The 27,553-nt window shown below is 35.9% G+C and overlaps 5 protein-coding genes across 5 annotated transcripts in view; 1 reads left to right on the top strand and 4 right to left on the bottom strand.

The window, feature by feature from the left end:
• The window catches only part of LOC134841369 (large ribosomal subunit protein eL21-like), a 68,065-nt gene that overhangs the window by 18,302 nt on the left and 22,210 nt on the right, over positions 1 to 27,553 (bottom strand). The gene's annotated exons all lie outside the window — the stretch shown is intronic.
• The window catches only part of LOC134841364 (succinate dehydrogenase [ubiquinone] flavoprotein subunit, mitochondrial-like), a 47,060-nt gene that overhangs the window by 2,030 nt on the left and 17,477 nt on the right, over positions 1 to 27,553 (bottom strand). The window lies entirely within an intron of this gene.
• On the bottom strand, positions 183 to 10,022 carry LOC134841366 (sodium-coupled neutral amino acid transporter 7-like). The gene is made up of 9 exons (XM_063857303.1): positions 9,658 to 10,022; positions 9,029 to 9,444; positions 8,510 to 8,708; positions 8,224 to 8,347; positions 7,839 to 8,039; positions 7,550 to 7,652; positions 4,007 to 4,122; positions 3,436 to 3,611; positions 183 to 949 (listed from the first exon to the last, which is right to left on the bottom strand). The coding sequence occupies exons 1-9, from the start codon at positions 9,926 to 9,928 to the stop codon at positions 819 to 821; spliced, it is 1,737 nt and encodes a 578-aa protein (XP_063713373.1). The 5' UTR covers positions 9,929 to 10,022; the 3' UTR covers positions 183 to 818.
• LOC134841367 (coiled-coil domain-containing protein 6-like) lies at positions 10,373 to 14,756 on the top strand. Its single transcript, XM_063857304.1, has 8 exons — positions 10,373 to 10,541; positions 11,349 to 11,566; positions 11,740 to 11,863; positions 11,962 to 12,032; positions 12,114 to 12,295; positions 12,434 to 12,540; positions 12,779 to 12,890; positions 14,323 to 14,756. The coding sequence occupies exons 2-8, from the start codon at positions 11,361 to 11,363 to the stop codon at positions 14,400 to 14,402; spliced, it is 882 nt and encodes a 293-aa protein (XP_063713374.1). The 5' UTR covers positions 10,373 to 10,541; positions 11,349 to 11,360; the 3' UTR covers positions 14,403 to 14,756.
• LOC134841365 (ubiquitin conjugation factor E4 B-like) overlaps positions 19,311 to 27,553 on the bottom strand; it is a 478,213-nt gene continuing 469,970 nt past the window's right edge. Inside the window, exons 6-14 of the mRNA XM_063857302.1 lie at positions 25,221 to 25,421; positions 24,633 to 24,802; positions 24,188 to 24,355; positions 23,660 to 23,837; positions 23,056 to 23,202; positions 22,588 to 22,825; positions 22,277 to 22,388; positions 21,550 to 21,736; positions 19,311 to 19,970 (exon numbers count right to left, since the gene is read on the bottom strand). Coding sequence (XP_063713372.1) covers positions 19,779 to 19,970; positions 21,550 to 21,736; positions 22,277 to 22,388; positions 22,588 to 22,825; positions 23,056 to 23,202; positions 23,660 to 23,837; positions 24,188 to 24,355; positions 24,633 to 24,802; positions 25,221 to 25,421 — 1,593 coding nt within the window. The 3' untranslated portion in view covers positions 19,311 to 19,778. The remainder of the gene's footprint in view (positions 19,971 to 21,549; positions 21,737 to 22,276; positions 22,389 to 22,587; positions 22,826 to 23,055; positions 23,203 to 23,659; positions 23,838 to 24,187; positions 24,356 to 24,632; positions 24,803 to 25,220; positions 25,422 to 27,553) is intronic.

The raw sequence follows: 27,553 nt of genomic DNA, 5'->3' as shown, positions 1-27,553 counted from the left end.
AAAAAAAAGAAAATTTTTACTAATAAAATTTGCTTCGCAATTGTAATCAAAAATCAAAACACCGAAATAAAAAAAAAATGAGCAAGGACTAATTCAGAAAAAATTCACTTGTTCTCAACATTTAAAAACTGAACTCAATTAGTCGGAATAGGCTTAAAGAGCCTCATTGACACAAAACTGAACTGTACTCAAAATCAATTTTCTACAATAATAAAATAGCCTGATAAAAATACACGATTATTGCTATCTAAAACATACCTTGTAAATTTAACTACAGGAAAAAATAAATGGTTTTACAATGTGGGCTAATCCGAAAGAAAATGTGATATGAGCACTAATTTCGCCAACAGCACTAACCTTAAATAATTGTTCTTGCTCTAGCTAAATTAAATAACTAACTAAACATACTGCACTGAATATTTGGCCATGAAAATATTGTATAGTCAATTTTTGAGGTACAATTATGGCAGCTGGTACCGAAAACTTCAGTTTCTTCTGAAAAGATTTTGTTTAAGTTCAATTGCGTAGTCTATACGCGTTAAAATATTTTAGCTCGTGGTCCATATATGGCAGATGGTTCCGTAAAATTCAGCACCTTCCGAAAAATGACTTCATTTGCTTTTTCTTCTATAATTTAAACTTGAGAGTTCAAGAGTGCAGAATCTCTTATGTAAAAACCCCGCTTTTAATCTAAAACCTATTGTGATTTTTATTAGCAATAAATTTCATTTTTTAAAACCCATGCTCATGCATCTAACATTCATATTTGATTTGTCTTGGGGACCGATCTAACACTCATTTCTTTTTAGGAGAATAGTTTACTTGGGATAGAAAGAGAGAAAAGAGCAAGCGAGCACCATTACGCACAGAATGCAGTATATTATTCCAACTGCGGCTGAGAAAATCCACATTCGTGAGTGTTGACGAGACAGTTGGATCAGGCACAGACCTGAAAAAAATATATCTTCACGGCAAAAAGAACAATATCTAAAATCAATATATATTCTGAAAACAACACCTTCTTTCACATTGAACCAGAAATTTTGCTTAACTTTTTTATGGTAACCATTTAAATAGATTTTGGCCATTTTAGAGATGTCTCAGAACCTTAAAAGATCTAGTCACGGGACAAACCCTTGAATTTATGGATTCAAATTGGCTCTTTGGGAAGCTGCTGAGCTTCAATTACTCTTTCTGCCGCTGAAGAATGGCAGATGAAAAAACCTAAATAATTATTTGGCCAGGCGTCAAAAAACGGTCGTATCTATTTTGACGATACAGACGTTTGAAGGTCTTGGGCGCTCATTTCCGAACCACAGAAACAAAAACAAGGCACAAAAACAGCTTAGAAAATCCTATGCATGGAACCGAGCAGTAATCTCCTCAAATACTTGCTGGAACAGTTTTATTGCTGGTTTATTTCGATCATTAGTGCAAAATTATTTACAATTCATTAGCTTTTTGACACCGGACCAAGTAACTATTTTGTCTATTGTTATTCCGTGGCAAAAAAAGAACAAGTCAAGCTCATCATCTTCCCAACGAACCAATTTGAGTACATAAATCCAAGCTTCTTGTGTTGTTTGCGTGAATGTTCCCACAGCAAGAGCACCTCTGGCTAGCTCCTTTCAAATAGTTGCACCCAGCATATCGAAAATTCAACCTTTTATCTAAAATAATAGAATCCAGCATGTCAAAAATTCAACCCTTTATCTAAAAAATGGTAGAAACAAAGAAAACAAGAAAAAAGTTGCAACTTCTTTGTCAAGGGCGTTAACTTGCGCAAATTTTCTTAGGGCAGGCAATTTTTACTTTGAGGCGAAGCTGCACAACGTTGCAAAACAAGCAAAAAACCGCAATAAAGCAGACTTAAAACACAGGCGAAGCTGTGCTCCGCAAACACAAGCAAGGAAAACGCAAAAAAAGCTCTGAACAGGTAAAACATAGTGAAATAAGGCAAAAGGAAAAAACTTAAAATACCACTTGTGAAAAACTTTTTGCTGATTTTAGGAATATCACGTTCTCACATCTGCTCCACGATCGCTTGTAATTTTACTAACACAAGCCACCAATAAAACAGCTACAATTTCTATCAAATTGCCAATGCTACGCAGCAAAAATTCGACCAAAAAAAACTATTTCAATGCTCCGGGTTTATATCTCCGACCAGTGGATCTAGTCTCACGTGCAGACATCTGTGCCACGGTTGCTTGAAAATTAACTAGTGCCCTAGCTAATGCTGGATGCGCCTGTTTTAATATTTTGAATCATCTTGTACTGATACGGAAAGGCGTTATTTTAAAAATCTCAAAAAATGGACTTCACGCAAAACCCTAAAGATTTCTGTGCTTAAGTAGAGGATTAGCCGCTTATAATAAGGACAAAACTACTACTGTTTCTTTCAAGTATATTCATTCTCTCATATTTGGCTGAGTAGTTTTCGAAACGAGTAAAAAATAATCCAAAAAATGATCAAAAACTAAAATACTGACGTTTCCTAAATCCATTAACTTTTCTCTACTTAAGCATGGGAATAGCCCCTTATGCAGGGAGAACTTGCACACCCTAAATTTTAGAATGAACCCTTAATATCAGCTTTAGCTGGTAGTTTTTGAGAAAAGTGATGCAATTTCTATCAACCTCAGAATCGGCAGGTTAGTTTTTGGAAAAACGTTTCCAAAAAAGAACAGGCATCATTTCAAATGTGACCTTTTTTAATGCCATATTTTTTCAAAACGTAAGGCATAGACTCTTGCGCAGAGGAGAGTCACAAAACTGTTTTTTTTTTCGGTTAAACCCTAGTTCCAATTTCCCAGTAGTTTTTGAGAAAAGTCAAGAAAATTAAAAATTAACCAAAATGTCAAAAATGGGTGTGTTTGAGGCCATTACTTTTTTTCTACCGAATTTAGGGAATAGCCTCTTGAGGAGGAAAGATCCCCATGGTTTGTTCTTTTGATTGAAACTTTCATCTCAGATTTGTGCTTTTAATGTTTGAGAAAATGAAAAAAGATAAAACACAATTAGGTCAAAAATCCTACTACAGAAACTTTCGAAGGCCGCAGAAAAATAGAAATTTCCTCGGAAAGTGCAAAAATCTTCCAAAGCATCACAAAAAAAACAACGAATCCCATACATTTTCATTATGCCGTTTTTTTTTCAAACAGGACCTAACACAAGCCAAAATAAAGCAGCAACATATGCTATTAAAATTCCATGCTTAAATAAGTTTAAATATGATTAAATTGAAATATACCAAAAGTGCTACCCAAGAGCATATTTATTTGCGGCTTAGCTTGGAAAAACAATTCTTCGTAATAATACACTTCGCTTGTGTAAAAAAGCAAAAAATGCCAACAAAAAACAGCATTTTGAAAAAACTAAAAAGTCGATTCGTAATATGTAAGTTAAACTCATAAGTTAACATTTCAATATAACCTGGAAAGCCTAGTATGAAGAAGGCGGCGACTGGTCCGAATCTATTTATGACAAATCCAATTTCGGGTATGAACAGGCTGGCAGAGAGTGAGCCCAGGAGCCAGGCTGGAGTGAAGAAAGCATTGAAGGGCGAGTCCGGATTACCTCGACATTTGAACATACTCTGATATGCAGACCTGAGCAAAATTAATGCAAATTTTTTTAAAAAAAATAGGAAAAACTACCTTTCAAATTGTTTGAACAACTGCATTTCGTAGTAACTCAATTCATTGTGAACGTCAGTGGATTAATTCAGGTAAAAAGAGCCTCGGTAAATTAAAATTTGATGATTTGAGAGCAAGGCCAAATTTAAAACATGGCAAACAGAAAGTTAGGAAGTGTCAATGAACTCAAGGAACTCGAAAAAAAAACTTTTTTTTTGTGAACCACATTTACATAAAAAATATATCATTCTAAATTACAAGAACAGCTGAAGAGGGTTTATCAGCTTAAAAATTCCTCGAGTTGAAGAGCTTTCATTAATATTTTCCTGGCATTTGTATAAACTTGATTGGCAACTTATTCTATTTACCTTGAGACGTAGTGCATGCTGGGGTAGGAAAAAATAACCGAGCAGAAGAGGGTGAGTCGGGCAAAGATCATTATGTCATCCTTGGACTCGTAGTTCAATAAGACGTCGCTCTTCGTCTGGAAACAAATTAATAAACTTTCTATTTAAAATACATAAGATTAAAACTCTAATTTCAAGAACCCGGTCATTCACACTTAAAACTAAACGAATTTGAAAAACAATGAATAAAAAAATTTTTCAAAAAAATGACTTTTTGAAAATTGACATTTCGAAACATGAAACAAAAAAACTTTCGAAAAATTATACTCGCTCGAAATTGACTAAAACTGAGAAATTTCGAACCGGTTTTTCTCAATACTGGAACAAAATTGGGACTGAAAACGTCTGTATATGATATATCACCACCTTACTACAAATTTTCTCACCATAAATTATCTTGATTGTTCCGACCATCGAGGCCAAGCGGGGCTTAGCACCATTTGCGATACAACAAAAAACGCCGTAAAACATGAAACATTTTGAAAAAAACTAAATGAGCAAAAATTTTCGTATGTCTCAATGAAGGATACCTAGGCTTCAGCTAAAGCTGGAGGTACATAATTGATATTTTTTGAATTTGTTATACTGATGCGGGACGAAATGCGTAATTTCAAAAAATTGAACTTCACCCAAAATCTAAGTTGTTTATCTAATGAAAAAATATATATTTTGAGATCTTAGAATTATTATCTAAGATGTGATAGGGTAGTTTTCAAGAAAATTCAAAAATTTTTAGAAACGGCCAGAACAAAAACTTGAATTCTCGTAATTCGTTTATTTTTTCAGCTAAAAAGGAAAAGCAGGTCGTGGCCGGTAAAGTAGAGAAGATTCACAAACTCGATTGAACACAACCTCAGAACTGGCACGGTAAGATTCGAGTAACTGACACGATAAGATTCGAAATAAACTTCCAAAAAAACTTTCACTTGTTTGGAGGCCATAACTTTTTTCTAAAAAAACTGGGAGTGGCAAATTCAATAAACAAGTTTCCAACAACCTGCTGTATCGACTAAACGTATGATATCCGATTTGGCAGGATAGTTATCGAGAAAAGTTGAAAAAGCGGTGAACAAATCAGAAAGCTGACAATTCCGAGAATCATAGCTTTTTGTTTTAAATAAGCAGCCGCTGATGCAGAAAAGATTCACCCAACCTTTAATTTCGATTGAACTCGAAAACCCAGATTTGGCAGGGTAGTTCTCGAGAAAAGTTTCAAAAAAAAAAACGGTTGAAAAATCAAAATTTTGACATTTCCTAGGGCCATAATTTTTAGTGTAAAAAATTTGGGCGTAGTCGCCTATGCAAAGGAGCTTCAAACAACCCGTTCTTTGGACTGAACCCGAAATCTCAGATAGTATTTTTTGGTAAAAATCATAAAACTTAAGCACTCAAAAAAATTTTAAAATGACTTTTTCGAGATCTATAACTTTTTGTGAGAAAAAAAATTTAAAAGTGGACGCTTACGCAGGGGAGTTTCCCACAACCCGTTATCTCTATTAAACCCGCAACCTAAAAATCGGGATCTTAATTTTAGAAAAAAAAGTTTAAAGGGATTCAAAAAAACGGTCAAAAAATTTGACAATTCCGAGGGTCATAGTTTTATGAGTAGAAAAATTTTGAGAGTAGCTATTTATGAAGGTGAACTTTTCTTATATGTCAAATTCATTGAAACCAAAATCTCAGATTTGGTAGGTTAGTTTTTGAGAAGATGAAAAAAAAGTCAAAAAATATCGGTCAAATATCCCCGCCACAGGTGTCCTCGTAGGCTGTAGACAGGGGTAAAGCAAAAAGAGACCAGGAGAGTAATCAAGTACACAAAAATGAAGGCGCTGTTTCTATGGATACTCTTGTTTGAAAAGCGGGAGAAGGGTTTTTGCGGGGAAAACAAAAAATTTTGCAAATAGAGATAAAAATTTCCATAGCGTCCAAAAAAAATGAAACAAAAAACTTAATCCCATACACTTTCATATTACCTGTGTTTTTTGTCAAACAGGAAATCTAGGCAAACATGCCAAGCAAAACCTTTGAAGTTCAAACTAGCAATATCAACTGAACAAAACTTACGAAGCGGAAACAGGGCCGACAATCTTCGAGCAGACAGCAATAACACGTTTCAAGACCACCTGAAACTACCGTTTTAACTAGGACCCACCCAGTAATCAAAACAGAATTTTCATGAAATTGAGCATGTCAGCATCATAAGTGATTCAGCTGACTTTGTAAAACGAGTTGGTAATTTGAAGGCAAGATTTGAAACGCCTGAAAGTACTGACAGCACTCCACACTATAGAGTTTAGAATTTCAACTTTTTGTCCGTTTTTTTATATCTTGTTTCTTTGAAAACTTACGAAAAAAGCATTAAAAAGGTCATATAATGAAAGCTAAAAAGACGTGAGAAGTCATAATTTGAGGCAACATTTGCAACCCTGAGACTACCCTGAAAGCATCCAACTACAGTGTAAAGAACTTCAAATTTTGCGAATTTCTTGAAATCTGTACCTTGAAATTTTTCGAAAAAGTCACTAGAAACGTCGTATCTTGTAAACAAAAAGGATTTGGGCATTCATATTTGGAGGCCCAATTCGAATTCCAGCTGGTTAATCGAACAAAAAATCTTCAAGCATTGCAATATACGATAAAGTAAGAACGTGAAAAAATTCTTTAGCTGAACTTGCAGATATAATACTTTGAAGCTTACGGATGGCGAGATAGTGAAGCATGCATTTCTTTATACTTTAGAAAAAAATTATGACTGACAATTATGTTTGCTAACTAACTAACTCCAACCCAGTTAACGAAAACTGTGTCTTAGATAACCTTTTTATGTCGCTAGGATTAAGCAGCTGATCTTGTTCAAGGTCTCTTCATTCTCCATATTAAGCAGATGAATTTGAATGAAGCATAATTAGAATCAAAAGTCAAATCCACCAAATAAAGTAAAATATAAGATTATCATCGGAAAACTTAACAGGCAGTAAAAAAAGTCTGAGCAGAATCCTTAAAGCCGGAAATTTTTTTTTAGAAAATTCGGAAAAAAATTCGTAACTAAAAAAAATGTTAAAGCTCATTCCCCTCAGAACTCAAAGCGCACACCGAAATTTTTTTCGCTCATCAAACGATGCAAAATGGGACCACTGAGCCATTATAAAATATGCCGAAATCTATTAAACTGAGAAAAAAAACAAGAGAAGTTTTAACAAAGCGAGTTGGTAAAATTGCAATCAACAAAAAAAATCGAATAAGCCGATATTTGAAATGCTAACATGCTCAAAAAACCTCTGTTGCAACAAAAAGGCTTAGTGGATGAACGAGTGCAGGGTCCAGGAGATGAGTCCTGTGCCTAAAGTTATTGACGGGAAAAAAGTCTAGGACCCAATTGCAATACCCTTGCTTATCGCAAGGGTTAAATAGATAGAAAACTAGTTAACTTTATAAATACTAAATACAATTTTTTTAAATTCAATCTTATCAATAACAAGAATCACACCCAAATTTGTCTCTTACCATATTTCCGAATGTCATGAACCCGAAGAAACCGACTGAAGCGTAGATTCCGGAGACAATAAGTAGAGCAATTGTGATGATGGTTGCCCATCTAGTCATTGACCTACAAAAAAAAATTGGCTGGCTGTACGATTTCGCAGCTTGCAAATGAACACGTCTTCCTGAAGTTTAGTTTCCAATTATACAGATGGGGAGTCAGCCAAACAATAAAAATAGCTGAACAGACTATTTATACAGCTTTTTAAAAAAACTTTCCTCTGTTTATCAAAGCTACAACAAGTTGACCAACCTGTTGCGTAGACTGGCATAGCAGGGCACACAGCTTAAGTGACACTGATAGGCCAACACGAGAGTGGGAAACGAGTGCAAGAGACCCATCCAGGAGAAGGAGATATCGTCAAACCTGTCTTCTCTCTTCGGTGCGTCTGGCTTGAAGTAGCGGATGATGATTGCAACAGGCAAGTAGATCACAGCTACTACCGACACTAGTCTGCAAGAGATACAAAAAGTCATACAGTAGGTATACATAAATCATAAAACCAAGCACCACAATTTTTTAAAAGAAATTATTTGAGCCTTATACTTACTCTTCGAGGGTGGGGACATCAAATAATTATTTTTTTACCAAGACCAGAAGTTGGAGGTTCATTAATATGATCTGAATTACAATTCACCCAGGGTATGAGAGGTATGCGATGTCCTTCGGTATGCAGAGTGGCAGAATAAGCAGGGAAGACAATACCACTGATAGCTCCCGGAAATAAGTAGGACTCTTGCTCGGGTCCAGAAGCAACAGCACTAAAAACAAGGTGCTCTTTCAAACACTGTATCGAAAAATATTTGTTGTTTGTTGAATTCCAACCCTCAACCTCATCATTCATTTCCACTTGACAGACTGAGCCATCTGCTTTTGCTATTAAACGCTAATCCAATCAGTGAAATAACAAAAATTCAATGAACCATGTGGCAGCTGGTCTCCTGCGATAATGAGAAACATGATGCAGGACAGGAACCCATTAAGGACGATGATGAGCTCCACTAGGAACTTCAGTTTGGGACCCCACAGAGTCCCAACGACACACTCGAATGAGGACACCTGACACCTCTCCGCACAGTAGCCCAACAGGAACAGAGTCGACATCACGATGCACACCACTACCTGGAATAAAATACGTCAAACATGAGAGAAAGTAATAGAACTGTCAAAAAACGAGCTTTTTTGTTCGGTAATGTAATTCAAGACAATACATTAAGATCCAGTAATCGATAGACCAGATGTCCAAATACGAGTTGAGCTCAATTTCAGTGTTACAAATCCTGAACCCTCTTGAAAACCCTCTTTTATGTTTTTTGCTTTCTATGGGCTATTATAACTCTTACCTTATTTTTAAAAATTAAGTATACTTACTTACATCCACTACATAAATTTATTTTTTACGATTTGAGTTAACGAGTTAACTTGTAAGAAAACTAACTCACACATTGGGTGAAAAGAGCCGAATAGAGACCTCCAATGGTGAGTAAAGCATGCGGAATATTCACCACTCCGATTCCCAGTGCCGCATTGCAAACAATAAAAACAGCGCCCAAAAACGAAGTCCTGCCTCCGATAAGAGAATTGTCATTGTAGGACCTATGCAGCTCGATTCCTCCAAAGAAGTTCGCAGAATCCCCGATGAGTCGCGAATCGTCGTCGAAAGTTGTCGGGTCTTTCACTACGGTAGAGTCCGAAGTACTGCTCGTGTCGTCATTTTCATTGCAGTCTTCGTCATTGTCATGTCTGTAGGTGCCATTGCGGATTCCACTGCCGCTCACTGTTAAAATTGTATGAAGATGTTCCGGTCCGATTGTAATCTCTGGAATACTTGCGTCAAATCCCGGTGGCTGAGATGTTCCTAAAGGTATCACTATTTTAAACATTTTGATTCCTCCGTATCTAAAAATGTATTTGCTTAAGACCTTCCAGAGCTTTTTCCATTTCAAAAAACTAACAACGTATTCTCAAAGATTTCTTTACCATTAATTCAGTTTCTGGAGTCAATTCAATCAAAACATCCGAGAAAATCGTTTGATTTAAGAAAAGCCTTCTGTGATTTAAAAATTCTCACTTCCATATTGGCGTGAATGCCTCCGTTGTGTGCCCGGAGAAAAACCTCTGAACTCCATTGGCCGTATGTTGTAATCCGTTTCCACGTGACTGCGCCTTTGTGATCTTGATGCCAAGTTGTTTACGCGAGAGGACGCTGATGACGTCATCGAAATATTGCGAACATCTTCGGGTTCAACGTCAACTTCAGCTTCAGATTGCGGCGGACTTCCGTCTGGCAAATGTTGCTGCGAACTGTCGTTGTTTATTATTGCACTGTTTACTGCATCCATTCCTAATTCTAATTAATAACCTAATTTATTATTTTTAAAAAAATGAACCGCTAAAAACTTTAAGACATTAAATCTGAAACAAAATGATAATATTATTTACTTGAGTCAAAATTATGAAGAAACTGTTATATATACATTCAGTAAGCCTTCGCGCTAAATTGCTCTGAGAAGCAAAAAATCAGATCATTTTTCTCGATAACCTAAAAAAATTGTTTAGAACTTTTCATGGCAGCTCGAATAACGGTTGATTGCGCTTTAATATGATATATCACTCAACCCGAGTGACTTATGCAGCACCTAAACTTGTGTGGCAAAAAATAACCAAATCCACATTTTCCGTTCACTTCGGTGATCGGAGCAATAAATAAATTGTGAAGAAATCAACAATTGTAGTAAGCTAAGCAACTTCTCAGTCATAAAAAGCTTTACATGTAAAGCACTCGAGTCAGTCAAGTGGCGAATGCTTAGACGTTGCTCAAAAAATACTGTTTTCAATTCAAAATCGAATAGCTCGCTCAGCAACAAAAAACAGCGTTTATCTGATTACACAGATTATTTGATCGAACCAGAACTCGCATCTATTATTCGTCAAGCTCAACTGATCTGCCAAAAGGTAAAATTAAACATTATTAATCTAACTTCTAATATTTGAAGCCCACTAACATAGGCAACTGACAGGAACTAACATAGCCAACTTCAATGAACGCAAGGAAACAAAAAAGTGACCTATTTTTGAAAAAACTTTAACTTTCGAATTTGAAAGTTAAAAAGATATGGCTTTAACCCTCTTTGAATTTGAAGATGAATTTATGTTTGACAGTTTAACTCAATTTAAGATAACTAGCTAATAGGCAAAAATTATATTTCGAAACAAGAAAATCGTTCGTTTTTTTCCGCTCCAATTCCACGTTCGTATTTGGAGAACGCAATTTATTTAACTTTTAACAGATGATATCGAATTGAACTCAAAACTGCATGTTTTCCTGAAAAACAAAAAAAAAATCACCAAGACCTATATAAGTCTTTACTACGCTCATAAATCTTGAAGACTAAATCTATTTGAAACCTTGAACAATTAATTCTGATGACTCAACTTCAGCCCCATACTGTCCACATTTCCGAAAAAAAACCGTTTCAGATGATTAATTTTCCGTCGAGATTCAACCCGTTTTAAAAATCTGTAAAACAAAAAGAGCAATTAATGGGCTTGCCATTTTGTTGTCAGTACGCAAAAGGATTGTTCATTTGCGTTGCTATAAGCTGAGTTATCCAGATGTTTTCCGACCTAATTAATAAGCGTAAACGTAAATATGGAAAAGCTCAACACCGGTTAAAGCCTAGGAACCACACTTCGAAAACGGTTAAGCCCGAGAGACAATAACAACTTAAGACAATGTATATTTGATTTTTTTTTCAAAAGAATTGCAGTTGAATGTCGGTGACGGTGAAGAAAGGGTCGGGTAATCAGACACAGCGTAGTCGGGGCGGGGAAAATGAGAACAGTCAGGGAGGCGGTGGTGGTGGGGGAGGCGGAGGTGGGGGAGGAGGAGGGAAGCCGTGCGAGGGGGGCTGTGGAGTGGAGAAGACCGACTTCAACCACTGTGTACACTGTGCTCAGAAGCTTTGCGATAACTGCAGGTGATTTACCGCGACTTTAAAAAAGCGCCTCCCTTGAGAAATAGCTTGATTTTTTTCAACAAAAAATGTTGCACGTTATCATATGCTAATTTGCTGTTCAGAATATCGATGCTCTTTTATATCCAGCTTTTGATAAATGGAGTTCTTATTATTTCTGAACCATGTCAAATTAGAACCAAGCACGTCGAGGGTCTCCTGGAGGAGTTCATGAGCAGTCGGGAGGAGGCGGCCAGTCTTGAAAGAAAGATCCACAGGAAGAACATCCGAGACATCCAGGATGCACTCGACAGTCTCAAGGTAATTAAGTAACAACTATCAAAGCTCAAGTACTCGGAGTCTTCGCAATCAAATTCATCTGTAGGACTCGTTAACTTTACTCTTCGAACATGTTACAGGTATCCGAGAACGTCGGTCAAAGGCTCATTCACGCCACCTTCAAAGAACTGGACAAGCAGCTCAACGCAAGGCAAAACCCACTTTCATATCAGCAACTTACTAAATCTTAGAAGTACTTATCCCTGAAAATAAAAGTGAGGGCATTTTTTAGGAAAGCGCAACTGTTGAAGGACTTGCACTTAAGACATCAAGAGCAAATGATTCCTTTGTTGGAGGAAAAAAAGAAGGTAGAGAAGGAATTGTACTTTGCAAGTGACAAGTTCAAAGACGCATGCAAGATATCCATCACACCCGTCAGGGGCGAGAAGGCCTCATCCTACAACAAGATGCCAGGTACCAAAAAAAAACATTTAAAGAACCTCAAGGAACATCAAGGAAAAGTGTCAATTGCATCATCTGGATTTACAAAAATAAACAATTGCATAAAAAACCCTCAAATATAACAAAATTAGACATTTTTGTTTGCATCAGACGGAGAATTTGCGCTGATCTGCGTAAATACGACCAAAGCACAGGAGAGCATCCAGGAGTTCGCGGACATCAAAGAAAAAATGGAGCAAATCGCTGCTCCCGCCCAGGTGAGAGGCACTCAAGCGCAATTTCAATTATTAAAAAACAGCACTTCTAGTTATGATATCTAAAAAACAAAAAAAAACCCATTGACAAATGTCCTCTTTAAAAATTTCTCCGCCAAAAAACCACCAAAATTTTCCATGAAAACTTCGACAAAATGCTTTCTGCCTCATCAAAACACCTTTCCAAGAACTTTTTAACAGTTTAGTTGCAACTTGAGAGCTCACTTTAATTGATACTCAGGTCAGACTGGCGTATGAAGAAGATTTGAACCAGATGAAAGAGCAAATCCAGAATTTTGCTGATGTAGAAGTACAGGCCAAAGAAGACAAGAAAAAAGACAAAAGCGGACAAAGTAAATTAATTTCCACTTACTTTTTTACAGACATGATTTTAGCGGGTTGATTTTAGCGGGTTAGATTTTAACAGAGTAATTACTGTCAGCCGTACCTTTAAATGTGAGCAGTGCAGTTAGGAATTTTTCAAAACAAGACACAAAAAACATTTCAGAAAGACGCGAGAGAAAAATATGAACAAATTTATTTTTCAAATGAAACAAAAAATCATCCAGACCTTTATAACGTATTCTTTTACAACTAAAAATTTTGAATTCGTTTGCAAACAACAGCAGCTCAAAAATCGAAAAAGAAATTTGAAACGCGCGCTGCCCAAAATACCATTACAGATCTGAATAACTCTAACTTATTTGTAAGGAAGGTTGTTTCATGAAAAAAGTCTAGCTACCATTAACAATACACTTGCTCTTGCAAAGAAAATCCAACACAGAGGCTTTGCGGAGCTTCGCACCACTTGCGACACAAAAACATAGCCAATAGACAGTATAAAAAATCTGATGAACGCAGAGACGAAATATGGTTTTTTTTGTGAACTCCACTTTCGAAACCAGAAATCGATCACCTTTTTTGCGCCATTTAAGCTGTTATAGTTGGAGAGTGCGTATTGCCTATTTTCTAGCAAATTATTTATATTGAACTCAAAAAGAGCATATAACCGTCAAGATTAAGAGCTAGGGGAATTCATATATGCAATGAAAAAAGAGCTAGGGGAATTCATATATGCAATTAAAAGCATAAAATCACTTATTTTGGAATAATCGCATTTTAAAAGACTTTTTGAACAAAAACGAAATAATGTCGAAAAACAAATCTACCAAAATGAAAAAGCTAGTTTTGAAACGAAAATATGCCAAGACAATGTAAAATTAGCATCAGAAGAAAACAAACCAAACGGTAACAAAGCCGGAAAGCGTCCAAACCTTTAAGCTGAAAAAATCTAACAAGACTTCAAAAAAATTATTAAGTCTGCCTCACCCTCAAAACACACCCACACGCAAACTTTTTTTGCTCGTCAAACGACGCCATATGAGGCCACTAAACCAATATATAATAGGCCAATACCTATCAAGCCGAAAAAAAGCAAATCTCGAATTGGCCAGATATTTAAAATGCCAAAATGCATAAAATAGGCCTTTTGCAGTAAATTTGTAGCTAAAGGAGGCTTCCCGGAAATGAGTCCAGTGAGTCTTGCAAACAAAGTTATTTACAGAGAAAAAGTCTAGTACTCGTGCAATAAAAAACGCAGTTTAATAGATACTTCAAATAGTTTTTGCTCACCCTGGAAAAGTGAGTAATGATCAACTTTTGGCTCTAACTTCGGACCATTATATATCTTAATAGAGAACTTGCTCGCCCAAAAGACTTTTTCTGCAACTTTCCCGAATTCAGACTTTCAAAAAATCTGTTCAAAACAATGCTTTTTGTTTTCAGATAGTCAGAATCAGACCCAGAACAACAGCAGAAAAGAGTCCACTACGGATAACAAACAACAACAGCAAAAGAAAAAGTAGACTTGATCTGCGAATTGCACATTTAACCAAGCCATTAACGATGAAATTTATCAAAACCACAAAATAGAAAAAGTAAAAACCAATTCGACACAATTTAATTGAAGCCAATAGTTATTTTTAAATTCTAATCTTCAAAATAAATTTCTTCAAAGGATGAGAAGTTTGCACTGGACAAAAAATTGACCAATTAAAAAGAAAAAATGAAAAAATTCATCTTGAATGAAGGCTCTGAAATTTGTAGAATCTGATTCCTGTCGTCGTTGTGATTCGTAAAGTGCAGTTTGCAAGTTTGTCAGCAATTCCTTTGATGAAATTTGTCTGATAGCTTGTCTTAGCTTTGCTAACTATTCCACTCTGAAACAACAGTAAACAAATTATTTTCATCCAGCAATCGGGGAAATTATGCTGCGAAAAATGAAATAGAATCTGTAAATGTGAGATACGAAAAAATTTCGCAAATTAGGGCACGGAAAATTCTGGTAATAGGATTTGCCAAACCAGCTAAAAAGAATAGACTTCTTACAAATCACCGATCACCAACCGACAGTTGGAAAAGAGTAATGAACGCAAGGAAACAAAACACTGACATTCGAATAAGCGAATTTCTAGAACAATTTATGATTGACCCACTGTTTTGACAAAACTAACTCAATGTTCATGGACTCTTATAAACAAAAACAAACGTGATAATTTTTTTAAATATAGCCAACAGACAGTTAGAAAAGAGCCAACGATCGCAAGTAAGTAAAAAGTAAAAAAAAAACTGAATAGTTTGAAAAAAAAACTTGCGAATTTCGATGGAAAAAAAATAGATGACCTTAAATCTCTTTAAATTACTATGTGACAATTTTTGGACAAAATAAACCCAATGTGAGAAAACTCGATCAATAGGTAAATTTCCAATCTTCATCCATTCTTTCTCTGATGGTGGAAATGTCTCGTATAATGATGGGAATCTGCCCTGCCTGAACTTGGACAAAAAAACCATAGCCAGTTGGAAAAGAGTCAATGAACGTAACTAAACAGTAAAAAAATATTGACTTTTCTGAAAAAAATCGTACTTCGATTTTCAACAAAAAAAAATATATGGCCTTTTCTGTTCAATTTAAGGTAAACATAAAACCGGAAAAAAACAAATACCTAGCGTTAAAAACATTTAGAGCCGCGAAGCTAACTGTAATTAACCGACCGTACTCGGTAGACAATCGTTCCAGCTGTGAAACTTGAATGCTTTGTTTTGCTTCAAATTAGAGTTTGTTTTTGTGAGTCGTGTGATCTAACAAAAACGTAGAATTTAGTCATGTTCAACAGTCACAGAAAAAGGCAAATCGTGTAACGGTTACAGCAAATGAAACATCAGCTTTGATATTAGACCCAGTAAAAACTTCCTTCAGTTTTTATATCTTTCTACCATATAATGTCTTTAAACACAAGCAAAGCTGCGCATTGCAAAAGAAAATAAATTTAAAAATAATCAAAAGAAAAATGGCAAAAAACTTCATACCTTTGTCTCAAATGCTGTTCAATTTAAGAAAAACAAGAAACAGGAAAAAAACTTATCCAAGCGTTAAAAACATTCAGAGCAACGTAGCGAACGGTAATTAAGCCGGCAGTCACAGTAGAAAAAAGGCAAATCGTGCAACGGTTATAATCGAAAATGATATGAAAAAAAAAATTAAAATCATTTTTTTCACAAAATTTTTTGAAACTTTGAAGTTTTTTATTCCCAAGTTAGCACTAATAATTTTACTGGAATGAAACTATATTTGCATGGCTTGTGATCCTGCAATAACAAGGCTGCTTGCTTACATTTAATTGCTCGAAATTGGACTAAAAACGAAGAAATTCAGAATTTTAATGAAAAAACGGGCTTTAATATGATGTACCAGTCTCCCATTCCGATGATTATTTAAGTTTCTGATTATGCGTGGAAAAAAAACTTAGGACAAACGAATATAGGCTTTCTCCACATTTTTAATGGGAGGAACAAAAAGAAATTGAACAAAATTAGAGTTAATAATTTACAAATTAAAAAAGACTTTAAATTTAATTAAAATTGCTTCAACCGGTAGAAAAGCCCTTCCATGCTTTGGAAAGACAAGCAGAGAAACGATGGTCTATGAATCAAATCGAACGATGCTCCGACATGTTTTTTACAAAAAATGTATCAACTTCCATACATACCGCGAAAACACAACACTGACCGAACTCTTTGCCCAGACCTTTCACCCCAAGGCATGCGCCTTACCAGAAGATCAATTAGGAAATGCATCGACGTTAAGCAACATGGTGAATTTCCTATATATTTATTTTAAAAATAGTTTGAATGCAACAAACCTCGTTACCGATTTCAAATCATTTCCTCTCGCAAGTGAAAACTAACAACTATATAAAATGGACAGATAGTTCAAAAAGTGTAAAAAGAACAGAAAAAACAAACTTTGCATTTCGGAGAAAAAACTATCACGTTGAAGCTCTTCAATCTTCACCAATTAATTTCAAAGGGTTTTTTTTCTCAAATTTCGCAATTAGAGAAAACTGGATCAATAGGTAACTTGTTTCTGCTGGGAACTCAAAATATTTAAATCCATTTTGAAACTAGAAGTTCCTCATGTTTTTGTGATCTTTTCACTTTTACTGTTTGATAGCGGGATGTGCCTCCTTTTAACAAACTAAATGATCTGAACTTTCAAAAAAGATCAAAAGTCAAACCACGAAGCATAGTCAACAGACAATTGGAAAAGCGTAGTTGAACGCAAAGAACAAGAAAAACAATTTTAAAAATCCAATTTCGAATAAAAAAAATACTGGCCTGAAATCTCTTTGAATTTCAAGAGGAAAATATAACTGGCACTTTTTTGACACAGAGGCAAAGCTGTGCTTCGCGAACACTAGCAATAACACAACAAGCAGCTCCATAAAGTGCAATAAGAAAAAGTAGAAATAAGCCTCGAATTAGTAAAAAAAAAATTCGACTGCTTCTCGGATTCGATCTGCGACCTAGAGATTATGACTCTAACACACTAACCACTCAGCCACGGACGCTTAACAGATCACAAACACTAGCCAAAAAAAGCAGAGAACAGATGCTATGCAATTTTGAATGTTACAGTAAAATTACCCATATAAGTGAACACTTTTAATGAACATTTTTTGCAAGTTAGGTTAGAAAAAAAGACGGTTCGTACTAATACACTAACGCTCGCAAGCGCGCTAGTGTAATAAAAATAACTTTTTGAGAAAACTGGATTAAGGAAAAAAATATTCTGCAGGGAAATCTAGAAATCAGTCATGTTTTTGTCGCGCCATTACATTTTTCATACTTGGAGAGTGCATTTTCTCTACGTGTTAGAAAATTAACTTGAATTACACTCAAAAATTTGCATATATACCTAGGGACATTCATATGTGCATTTATAAATATGAAAGCACTTCTTTCCTCATTAGAGCAGTTTAAAACTTTTTCTGGAATCGTCACGACCTATATAAAAACTCTTAAAAATCGAAATTGAGCCCAAAAAGTTTCAGACTTTTTCCCAAAAACAAAACAAAAAAATTATCACGACCTACATTAGTGAAAATCACTTCGTTCTTTGACACTCAAGCATCAAAATACCCTCTAAAAACAAAGCAAGGGAAGAAGAGATAACGCCAACTTCCAGCTAGAAAAGAAAGAAATGATACAATTTTCTGTTAATTTAGTTGTTTACATGCAAAAAAACTATGGTACAACATTTGATAGCACCTGCTTATCGCTTTATGTTTATCATTCGCTGATTATCCTAGAACTCTATAACCGGCCGAAAAATACTATTTTCCAGTGACCTAGATTTTGGACACTATTAGAGCGATAGAATTGCGTAGAAACTTCCTATCAGAACACTTCTGAATGATTTCTGCTGATTGCCTTCAATTAATTGATTGCAAAAATAGTGCCAACAACTCTGCATCGCTTATACAACTCATATCTAGCATTTGAGGTGTTACCTGTAAGTGAAACATTGAGTCGGGTGCTGCAGCAAACACGCGCACTTGTCTTTGCATAAAGTTAATCTTGTCAAAGTCGAGTGAGAACTTGGCATCGACTGGAACTCTGCAAGAAGACCTGAAGTATGGAGGCACTTGGATTTCCTGCAGACCAACAGAGCACCAGTGCCAGCTGCTACAAAGCGAAATTCGTAATAAAAAGCCGTTCGTTTATCACTGCAAGCTAGGTTTACGTTAAGCAGTTCATGGTTTATGCTGAAAAAAATCAAAGGCCTGGTCTTAATACCCATACAGTTTTTTGTTTAAGCCTTAAATTCCACAATCAACAACTCAATCTTTATAATTATGTTTTAACACAGCTTTCAATCCGATCATTCAAGATACTCAGTTGAATAGTCAACTTACCATTGCAAATAAGGCAAGTTAGGCTTCTGCTGGGGTTTAAGCCGAGGGATCACGTCTTCTGGTAGAGTTAAAACTATGTACGGTTCCGAAAGGGCAATTGCATCTTGAGTTTGAACAGGTTGATAATACCCTATCACTCCCCAGTGGTCGTTCCTGTCAGTATATGTAGGCACATTGGTTGAGGTGGCGCGGTTTCCATAATCATTAGAACCCGACGGGTTTTCGTTAGGTGCCGGAGACACATTTTGGGACCTGGTACTTCCAGGAATCAAGTGCGTCAAGTCCGGGTATCCGACCGACTCTTCATAACTCGGAGGTGCCGAAGGTGTCGGAGGGTTCGGATATGTACTTCCTGTACTTCCAGAATAATTATTATTTGTTCCTATGTTTGATTTCTCATTCATGGCTATTTACATATTGTCTCTGAAACGGATATGCAAATTGAACAACTTAATGAGAACGTAGAAACAATGCTATTTTTTCAAATGAATTTCAGGACAGTATAGTTAGTTTAAACTGTGATAAATTTTAATATCTCCAATTCTAACGTAAAATATGACACTATTGCAGATTATTGACGCCTACAAATTTAAACAGATGAGGCAAAACCAAATTCTGATCAAAAATCATTCCAATTTTGTTATAAGATTACACCTTGAAGTTTTACCTCATTTTCACCACAACCAGGAACATTTCAGCTGAAATTCAATCATGAACAGTTCAAATTAAATTACACTATTAGCTTACACAGTTGAAAGCAACGTTCTTTTATCTTTGAAAACGGTATCATCAATTTATTTAAGCGTAGTACACAGTTTTAGCATGAATGTGTTTTTAAATAATAAGCTCATTTCAGAATATCTTCATATCTGCTGTCATAAATGGTTTGCCGAAGTTCAACGATGTTCTGCTGCTGTCCGTTCAAATTTCAACTGACTCCATTTTTCTTCACTGTTGATTCAAATTATATTCTTCAATTTACATCTATTTCTGACTGACTCTGTTCTTCTTCCAGTTGTCTATCTCCAGTTTCAGTTCCGGACACTCCTCGATGCTGTCTTGGGAGAGTGGCTGGCGACTGAAGGGGTCAATGGCACTGTCTAGGAGAATTCTGCTAAGGACTGACCTGTCCATCACTTTGCCGCTCGGAAGTCGAACTGGGTCAGTCATCAGAGCCTGAAACAGTTACACGCGTCACGATTGAAACTGATTCAATCAAAGTGACAATGACGAAACAATCACTTTAATTCAGGGCTGCCTCTCAATAGCGGTATAGTTTTTGTTCCGACTTTCGAAGAAAAGGGAATATTTATGCTCGGTGTGTTTTTTTATTCAGTCAACTTTCGCCGATCGAAATAGTTTTCAACAAAAATTTTTTATACCTCATTCAAGATATTGACTTCCTGAAATACATATTTCATCTCAGATTATTTTTTGTTCTGGGGTTTGAAAATTGCCAAATTGACCAAGTTCTGGACTAAATTCTGGGCGCTTTGAAGAATTTATTCATATTGCTGAGAGCGTTATGCGATTTATTATCCCGCACAACAAAATCGTTCCAAATTGAATTGAGGCTAGCTAATCGGATCGGTCGCATTCTCGAATGGTGCTTCTCGGTTTCAATTGAATAGCTTTAATCAAATTTTTGGATAGTTTCATTCTAGGAAATACGGTTTTATTGGGCATTCCTTTTTGCTCAATATGTAGATTTTGTTTCTGTGTTTTCTAGGTTATGGGTGGAAAAGACTACCCAAGAAAACAAAAAATAAAATCATTTTTTTATATAGAGAATGGTTTCAAGGTGCGAATAAAGAGGTTTTACGTTTAATAAATGTTTACCGGTACAAGGTCCATTGCATTGGATCGAAGAACTCAACTATTTTTTTGTTCTCCGCTTAGTGAGACACCTGAAAACGGGCCGTGCTGGCTTAATGATGTCCTCCCAACTGATTCCAATTTGTATTTATAAATTTTTATAAATAACTCTTAACTCTGGAAACAATTTATTATTATTAATTTCACACGACTCAACATTTCACTTTGATATTGTCCAAAGTTTATAGGTTTTCAATATTTTCTTTTCTCAAAAACTATTCGATATGAATTAATGGACAGTCGGTCGGAACATTCAGGGCTTCGCCCTAATATACAAGCAGTCTTGTTCTCCTTTAAATTTAATCGTTACACCACCCCTGAAACACACTGTACATAAAACTACTGCTGTAGGTTGCGTCATTGTCCTAACTACAATTAAAGTAGTTGCTAAGCTACGGTCAGAAGGTGTCCACAAATATTTAAGAACATAGCCAACTGACAGTTGAAAAAGAGTAATGAACGCAAGGAAACTTGTTTTTCGAAAAGTTTTTATTTCGCTGGGAAATCTGATAATTAAACTCCACTTTCGAAACTAAAGTAGATTACGTTTTTCGAGACCTTTACGCTTTCGCTGTTCGGCAAGGGAGTGTGTCTTCCTTTCAATAAAGGAAATGAACTGAAAAAGAAATCAAAACTCAAATCACGGAAAAATTAATTTGAGCGAGAACAAATTTTAAAACTTTTTGTAAAATACGAAAGAAAAAAAATCATCACGACCTATATAGTTGTGAACTACGTTCATTACTCTTAATAATGGATCTTCAATAATCCGAAGGCACACAAAATGGATAACTTCTCCATTTTCCAATCGCTACATGGCTACCAATAAACTTTCACCTTGAATGATTTACTCTTCTCGAGCTAGTTAACTTATAGTGACCTGTGTGATGGGATCTCTATAGTGATCTGGGGCATCCTCGAAGTCCTCCTCCATCTGGATGTTGTCCAGATAGCACTGTTTGGCCTCACTGGCCATCCTTCTGAATCTCTCTAGTTCAGAACCAGTCTTCAGACCCACTCTCCTCAGTGTCTCCTCCGCACTCACAAAGATTTCTTCCCGATAAGACCTGCCAAAAAATTACGAATTATAAATTCATTCGAATTACAAAAACTTCCAGCATAAATACGCAATAATTAATCGGAAAAGTCGTCATGCAAAAAGGAAACAAAAATGTGCTCAAAATTAGCCATGATATTCTCATTTATACAATTTCACATTACTATCAGGTGCTTAACTATCGGAAACCCCTGATAACTGAATTGATGGTCGCAAATCAGACCCCCACTCTAAAATTATGATCCCTCCAATAATTAAGCACCTGAGGGTATTCCAGATTTGTTTGACAAAAGTTCATTTCAACCCCCTTCCTCCTATGGTATCTACTAATCTACAAAAGAATCGCCAACGACTATAAATAAAAGCAGTAAATTAGCACTAGAACGTTGTATTTAAAATTCGAACTGTGCTGCCTTCTGATTGGTCGAATACTTCTCGAAAACTTTATCTACTTGAAAATTAACCCACACCCATTCTCTTAAATAGATAATTGTTAACCCACCCCCTTAAGTAGTTAATTGTTAAGTAGATCCTTAAAAAGCAATCAAACCTGTCATCGGCGGCAATCGCCTCAACCAGCTCCTTACTATCGAGGTGCAGATATAAGTCAGTGATGTTGTCCAGCAATGCTTTCGGTTGGAATCCGTATTTCTCTCGATTCTCTAAAACATAGTCTGGAATTTGAATCCAGTATTTGCATAACTTTAAATAATTCGTTCTCCCAATTAATATAAAACATTATTTTTCCTGTTCAATAGAATTCGGTTGCAGATTTATGCGTTTTAAAACTTTCAGCCGCACAATTCACAAATTTGAATTGATGAATTGCTTGATTTTGGAATTTTGAAAATATGATCTGACCTATGTTAAGTTCTTTGTAGTTCGGTCCCACAAGTTGAGACAGATAGCAATTGAGCATGGCGGCCAGTCGGCCGATGATCTCGGGAAGCAGAAACGGCTTCTGCACATCCCTCGTGAGATAATGGAACATGTTCAGGGTCTCATTCACTAGAGTCATGTAGCTGCGACACTGGCTTTCGTCTTCGTGCAGTTTCTTCTTTTTGGCACCTTGTTGATCTTTGGAAAGTTTATTCCACTCCTTAATACATCACATTATGGTTTAGATCCTATTAACTTCCATTACTTCCAGGCTTGTACCAGCTCGAAGACTCGGTCAAAAAACGTAATTTAAAGATTTACTTATAGAGTTAGACAGATCATAGGAGTAATTTTCATTAGTAGTATTTCATTAAACAGCTTGATAACACAACTTTTTAAAAGAACAACCTCAAGTTCGCTGTTAATTAATGGAATTTTCAACAAACTAACTGTTGTATTTTTCATCAATTGCTGTGTTTCATGAATTCGCTTGATGCATTCCAGACTCTCATCTAGAAGGAAGGTCGTGTCATTGATGAGTAAATTCACAAATCTCACAATTTCTCCCCCACTGTTCAAAGTGTGCACCATACACGCCTAGAAAAAAAACATAAGAGACTCAATGACATCTATTGAACTGCACAAGTTGAAATTTCGCCGCGAACTATCCGTTTATTTCCCACTATACTCCGTTTTGAGCCTCTGATTGGCAACACTTCAGGGTATGGGAACATAATTGGAAAAATCACAGCATGTATCGGATCAAGGCTATCAATTCCGCCTCTGATACAATCCCAACAACCAAAAACGTAAGCATTTGATCATTACAATCAGGCTCAGCCACACTAGACGCAAACAACTTTTTTAAGGACATGCAACAGATAACTTTGAAAGATTACCAAACGAAAGACAAAGTTAGTATTCTGAATTCTATTTGGTTCTTCAGTTTGATTTTAAGACCACGCAGTACCGGGAGCTGTAATTACCATTGTAACTATAAAATACCAGTGATAAACAGGAAAAAAGAAGTTGCAATTGTGCTCAACCCTTTTACCTTGTGTGTGGGGTTGTTCCACATGGACATGAAAATAATGGTCAAGTGATATCTGATAGAGAATTTGTCGTAGAACTCGTTGCTGCTCCCAGTGGACTCTATGGCCACGTAGAAGTGGATGAGACTGGGCGCGAAGTGGTCTATGGCCTCTTTGTGGTCCAGAATTTGCTGGTAGAGCCTAACCCAAAAAAAATTGTTTACACTTGTAGCCCAATTTGCAAGTAGATGTTGTTTATCATATGTTAAATCCGAAAAATGTTCGCCGGGATTTTTCGTTGACACGACGAAGTCTATGGTTGTTTCTCAAGACATTGGCAATACCATTCTTAACGAACAGTGTTTTTGTTATGGATGGCAGCATCTAAGATCGAAATAAAAATTCGCGTTACTTTTTGTGGACCAGCATTTAAACTACAAACCATCATAACCCGCTCTGTCTCAGTTGAAAAAATTCTCGTATAATGGTTTGGACTTTCCCTGCCTAAATTTGATGGAAAATCTTGTTTCAAATAAACAGCGAATACTAACGTATTAGGCGATTGTGAGTTGCCAGGATTCAGCAGGAAAATGATCTCAACCACTTTGGCCACAAGGTAGGGATTCGATATGTAGTTGGGACTGCAGGCAAACGTCACCAGGAAGTTCACGAGAGAGCGAGAACTGTTCTGGTCTGAGGAAACGGTTTTGGGGGCATTCCTATCAGAAGAAAAATGTATTCAGGTTGGCAAAAACATCATTATTCTCAAAAAAAATTCACATAGAGCACAAGATACTATTACACACTGCATAAGAAAGGATCATTAATAATTCATTAGATGCAGCTTATTTTCATGCTCAACTAAATCATTCCTCAAGTCTTCATTATAGCCGTAATAGTTTGTAAGCTTATGATTGCGAAGATTACATCATTTTTATAGTTTTCGTTACAAATAAAAGTATTGTTCTATTTTTAAATGACTGAGAAATATCTCACCTGACAACGTAGGTGATGTAATCCGCGATATCTTCAATGACAAAAGCGGGAAAAGAAGCGAATGATTTGGGCACTTCTTCAGCTAAGGGCAAAGTTGGTGTCTTGACTTGGCCGAAAAGTCCTTTCGAGGAGTCAGGGGCGGATACCATTGACAAGATCAGATCCATGACCTAAATTTGAAGTTGTTTGATCATAATAACCACCAGAAGAAATTCGCAGCTTCGCCAGGTCAATTTAACTGATTACTCCTACCCTTACGGCTACATGCGGTCAACATAGCTATCGTACGAGAATACCAGAGAGCATCTGGGATAAGAAACTCTGGTCCAGAATCCATATCTCTTTCATTCCTTTAATGCCCAACAAATACTGGGCCTTATTACAAGCATGAAACTGGGGATCCTTATAAACAGATTGGTTACCAATTGTCGGAGAAAACGAGGGAGTTAATTGAATATCGTTTAGAGGGAGTCCTTTTCTCAAACATTGCGGGACCTATCGTTTATACTTTCGTTTTCTAATGATCCGACTGGCATACAAGTTGCTGGGTATCAAAAAGTAAAGTACTGTTTCTAGAGTTTTATCTACCTTGGAGTAGTAGTGGAACATGAGTCCCAAAAGATTCTCCTCTGCTAACACCGCACCCAGAGTAACTGCACTCCTGTAGTAGCTCTCCAGCTGTTGTCTCAACTCACGCAGTCTGTTCTGCACAAATGAGTTGGACATACGGTCCTGCTGTTTCTCCGCCTCTGTCAAAACTGCCTTCATCTGCTTGTAAGTTCGCATCACCTACAAAATATCAGTGTGACTACATTTCATAAATATCTTAAAGCGAATATTAAAATAGCTATCAGCACAACTAAGTAAATAAGTTTTCACTGCAATTTCAACCTATTTATGCCGTTCTTGAACGTCTTTGACAATGACAATGAGTATGATTAATCTTTTTCTACGCTTCATTCAAATAAATTTCCATGAAAAAACAGACATGGTTCCTCAAATAGAAAGACTATTTGTGAGTTTATATAGTTGAATTGTGTTCGATAAGCTTTTTGCTGGTTTTCCTGCTTCTCTTTTGAATTAAGGTTGTTGATATAAACATAGCCAACAGACGCAAAGTAAATTGTCAATGAATAAGACAGAAATTTAAAATATTGAAAATTAATGAAACAATTTTCAGCTTTCGTATTTCAAAAAAAAATTACACATCACTTTAAAGCTCATTGAATTTCATCAATCTTTTTTTAATTGACTTTTTGATAGAAGTAACCCACACAGAGAAAAACTGGATCAACAGATAACTTTTTTTATTTTTCTAGAATCTATGAAAACTAAAATATATTTTCAAACTAGAAACCATTCCTGTTTTTGCGCCATTGCACATTCGTAAATATAGAACAAAATCTGCCTTTATTTTTGCAATCGAAATTCACGCAAAAAAAAGCAAAATTAGGGGTGTAAATTTTAGATATCAGAAGTCAAGCGAAAAAACCTAAGTTGATCGTGAACAAAAATGTACACAGAGGCCAATTAAAATCTATAATCATGAAGATTTTTTGCCCTGCAAAAACCGCAATTGGAGGCAACTAAGCCGATATAGCAGACGTCGAAACCAATGGAAAAAGAATGAGACGCTAGAAGTAGATCACGTTTTTCGTTAGATCACGTTCGATAGTGGTGTTTGGTTTCCTTTTAACTGAACTTAAAAAACAATCAAGGTCAAATCGCGAAAAAAAAAACAAATTTGGAGCATGAAGAAATTTAAAGACTTTTCCAGAATAAGTCAATGAACGCAAGTAAAGAGAAAAAATTAGATGCCTTTGAATCCCTTTGAATTTTTAAAAACAACTTATCATGGATAATTTTTTGATTCAATTAACCCAATCAGAGAAAGCTGGATTAATAATTAAATTTTTATTTCGCTTGGAAATCTGAAAATTTCGAACCTCGAAGTAGATCGTTTTTGGTGACCTTTCACTTTTGCTGTTCGATAGTGGAGTTTGGTTTGCTTTAAACAAACGAAATGAACTACACTTAAAAAACTCCAAAGTCAAACTGCGAAAAAATAAATTTGAGCCTAAAACTTTATGAAAAAAAAAAACTAAACAAAAAAAACATTGCGAACTAAATTAGAGTCTGAACTATGCTCATCGGCTCTTCAAAATACAAAATCGAAGTCGGTAATCTAAAACCAGTAAAAACATAGCCAACAAACAGAGTCAATGATATCAAGTAAAACAGAATAGCTCTCTAGATGTCACGACTATTTTATGATTCATTCTTTTTTTTTAAATAGCCAATTAAAAACCAGATGAATTGGTAAATTTTTGTTCCGTTGGGATACCTTAAATTGAAATTTCAAGCTTTCTTTTCCTTACTGGAGAGTGTAATTTGCTTTCTTTTATTAAGTGATGAAGTTGAATTGAACTTGAAAAGAAATCAAAGTCATAAACTGCAAAAAATCAAAGTTGGCGCAACTTTTCAAGAAAAAAACAAAAAATAAAATCATCACGACCAAATTAAATGTTTTCAATGCATTCATTGATTTCATTAAGAAATGAACTTCGAATAGAGGGGTATTCGAAAGGCAAAAATTCTGCCTGTATCTGTTCAGCTATGGCGATGAGTCCCGCAAAAAAGAACAATTTTTTTACAGGATTAAATCAATCATCAGGTTGCATTACCCCTACTTTTGCAAGTGTGACACAAAGACGAATCGGAGCTTGTAAAACAGCACAAACGAATAAAGACAACTAGGAGCCCAGCTAAGGCTCGAGGTATGTGTTTGACATTTTTGAATTTGTAATACTGATGTGCGACAAAATGTGTAATTTAAAAAAATGGACTCTGCACTTTTTCGAAGGCTGTAGACAAAGGGTTAAAGTAAAAGTAAAAAGAGACTAGGTGAGGAGGGTGTCCTT

The sequence above is a fragment of the Symsagittifera roscoffensis genome, chromosome 3 (genome assembly GCF_963678635.1).
Source record: "Symsagittifera roscoffensis chromosome 3, txSymRosc1.1, whole genome shotgun sequence".
NCBI classification, from domain to species: Eukaryota; Metazoa; Xenacoelomorpha; order Acoela; family Convolutidae; genus Symsagittifera; species Symsagittifera roscoffensis.
This window is presented reverse-complemented; position numbering and strand designations above follow the sequence as displayed.

Bases quoted from the DNA above. Each gene is read 5' to 3' on its own strand.
- LOC134841367 (XM_063857304.1), top strand. From the start codon at position 11,361: ATGTCGGTGACGGTGAAGAAAGGGTCGGGTAATCAGACACAGCGTAGT. The intron at 11,567-11,739 runs GTGATTTACCGC...ATGTCAAATTAG, and splicing joins AAGCTTTGCGATAACTGCAG to AACCAAGCACGTCGAGGGTC. The intron at 12,296-12,433 runs GTACCAAAAAAA...TGTTTGCATCAG, and splicing joins ATCCTACAACAAGATGCCAG to ACGGAGAATTTGCGCTGATC.
- LOC134841366 (XM_063857303.1), bottom strand. From the start codon at position 9,928: ATGGATGCAGTAAACAGTGCAATAATAAACAACGACAGTTCGCAGCAA. The intron at 9,445-9,657 runs GTGAGAATTTTT...TGATACCTTTAG, and splicing joins GCATTCACGCCAATATGGAA to GAACATCTCAGCCACCGGGA. The intron at 7,653-7,838 runs GTTGGTCAACTT...TTTTTTTTGTAG, and splicing joins TATGCCAGTCTACGCAACAG to GTCAATGACTAGATGGGCAA.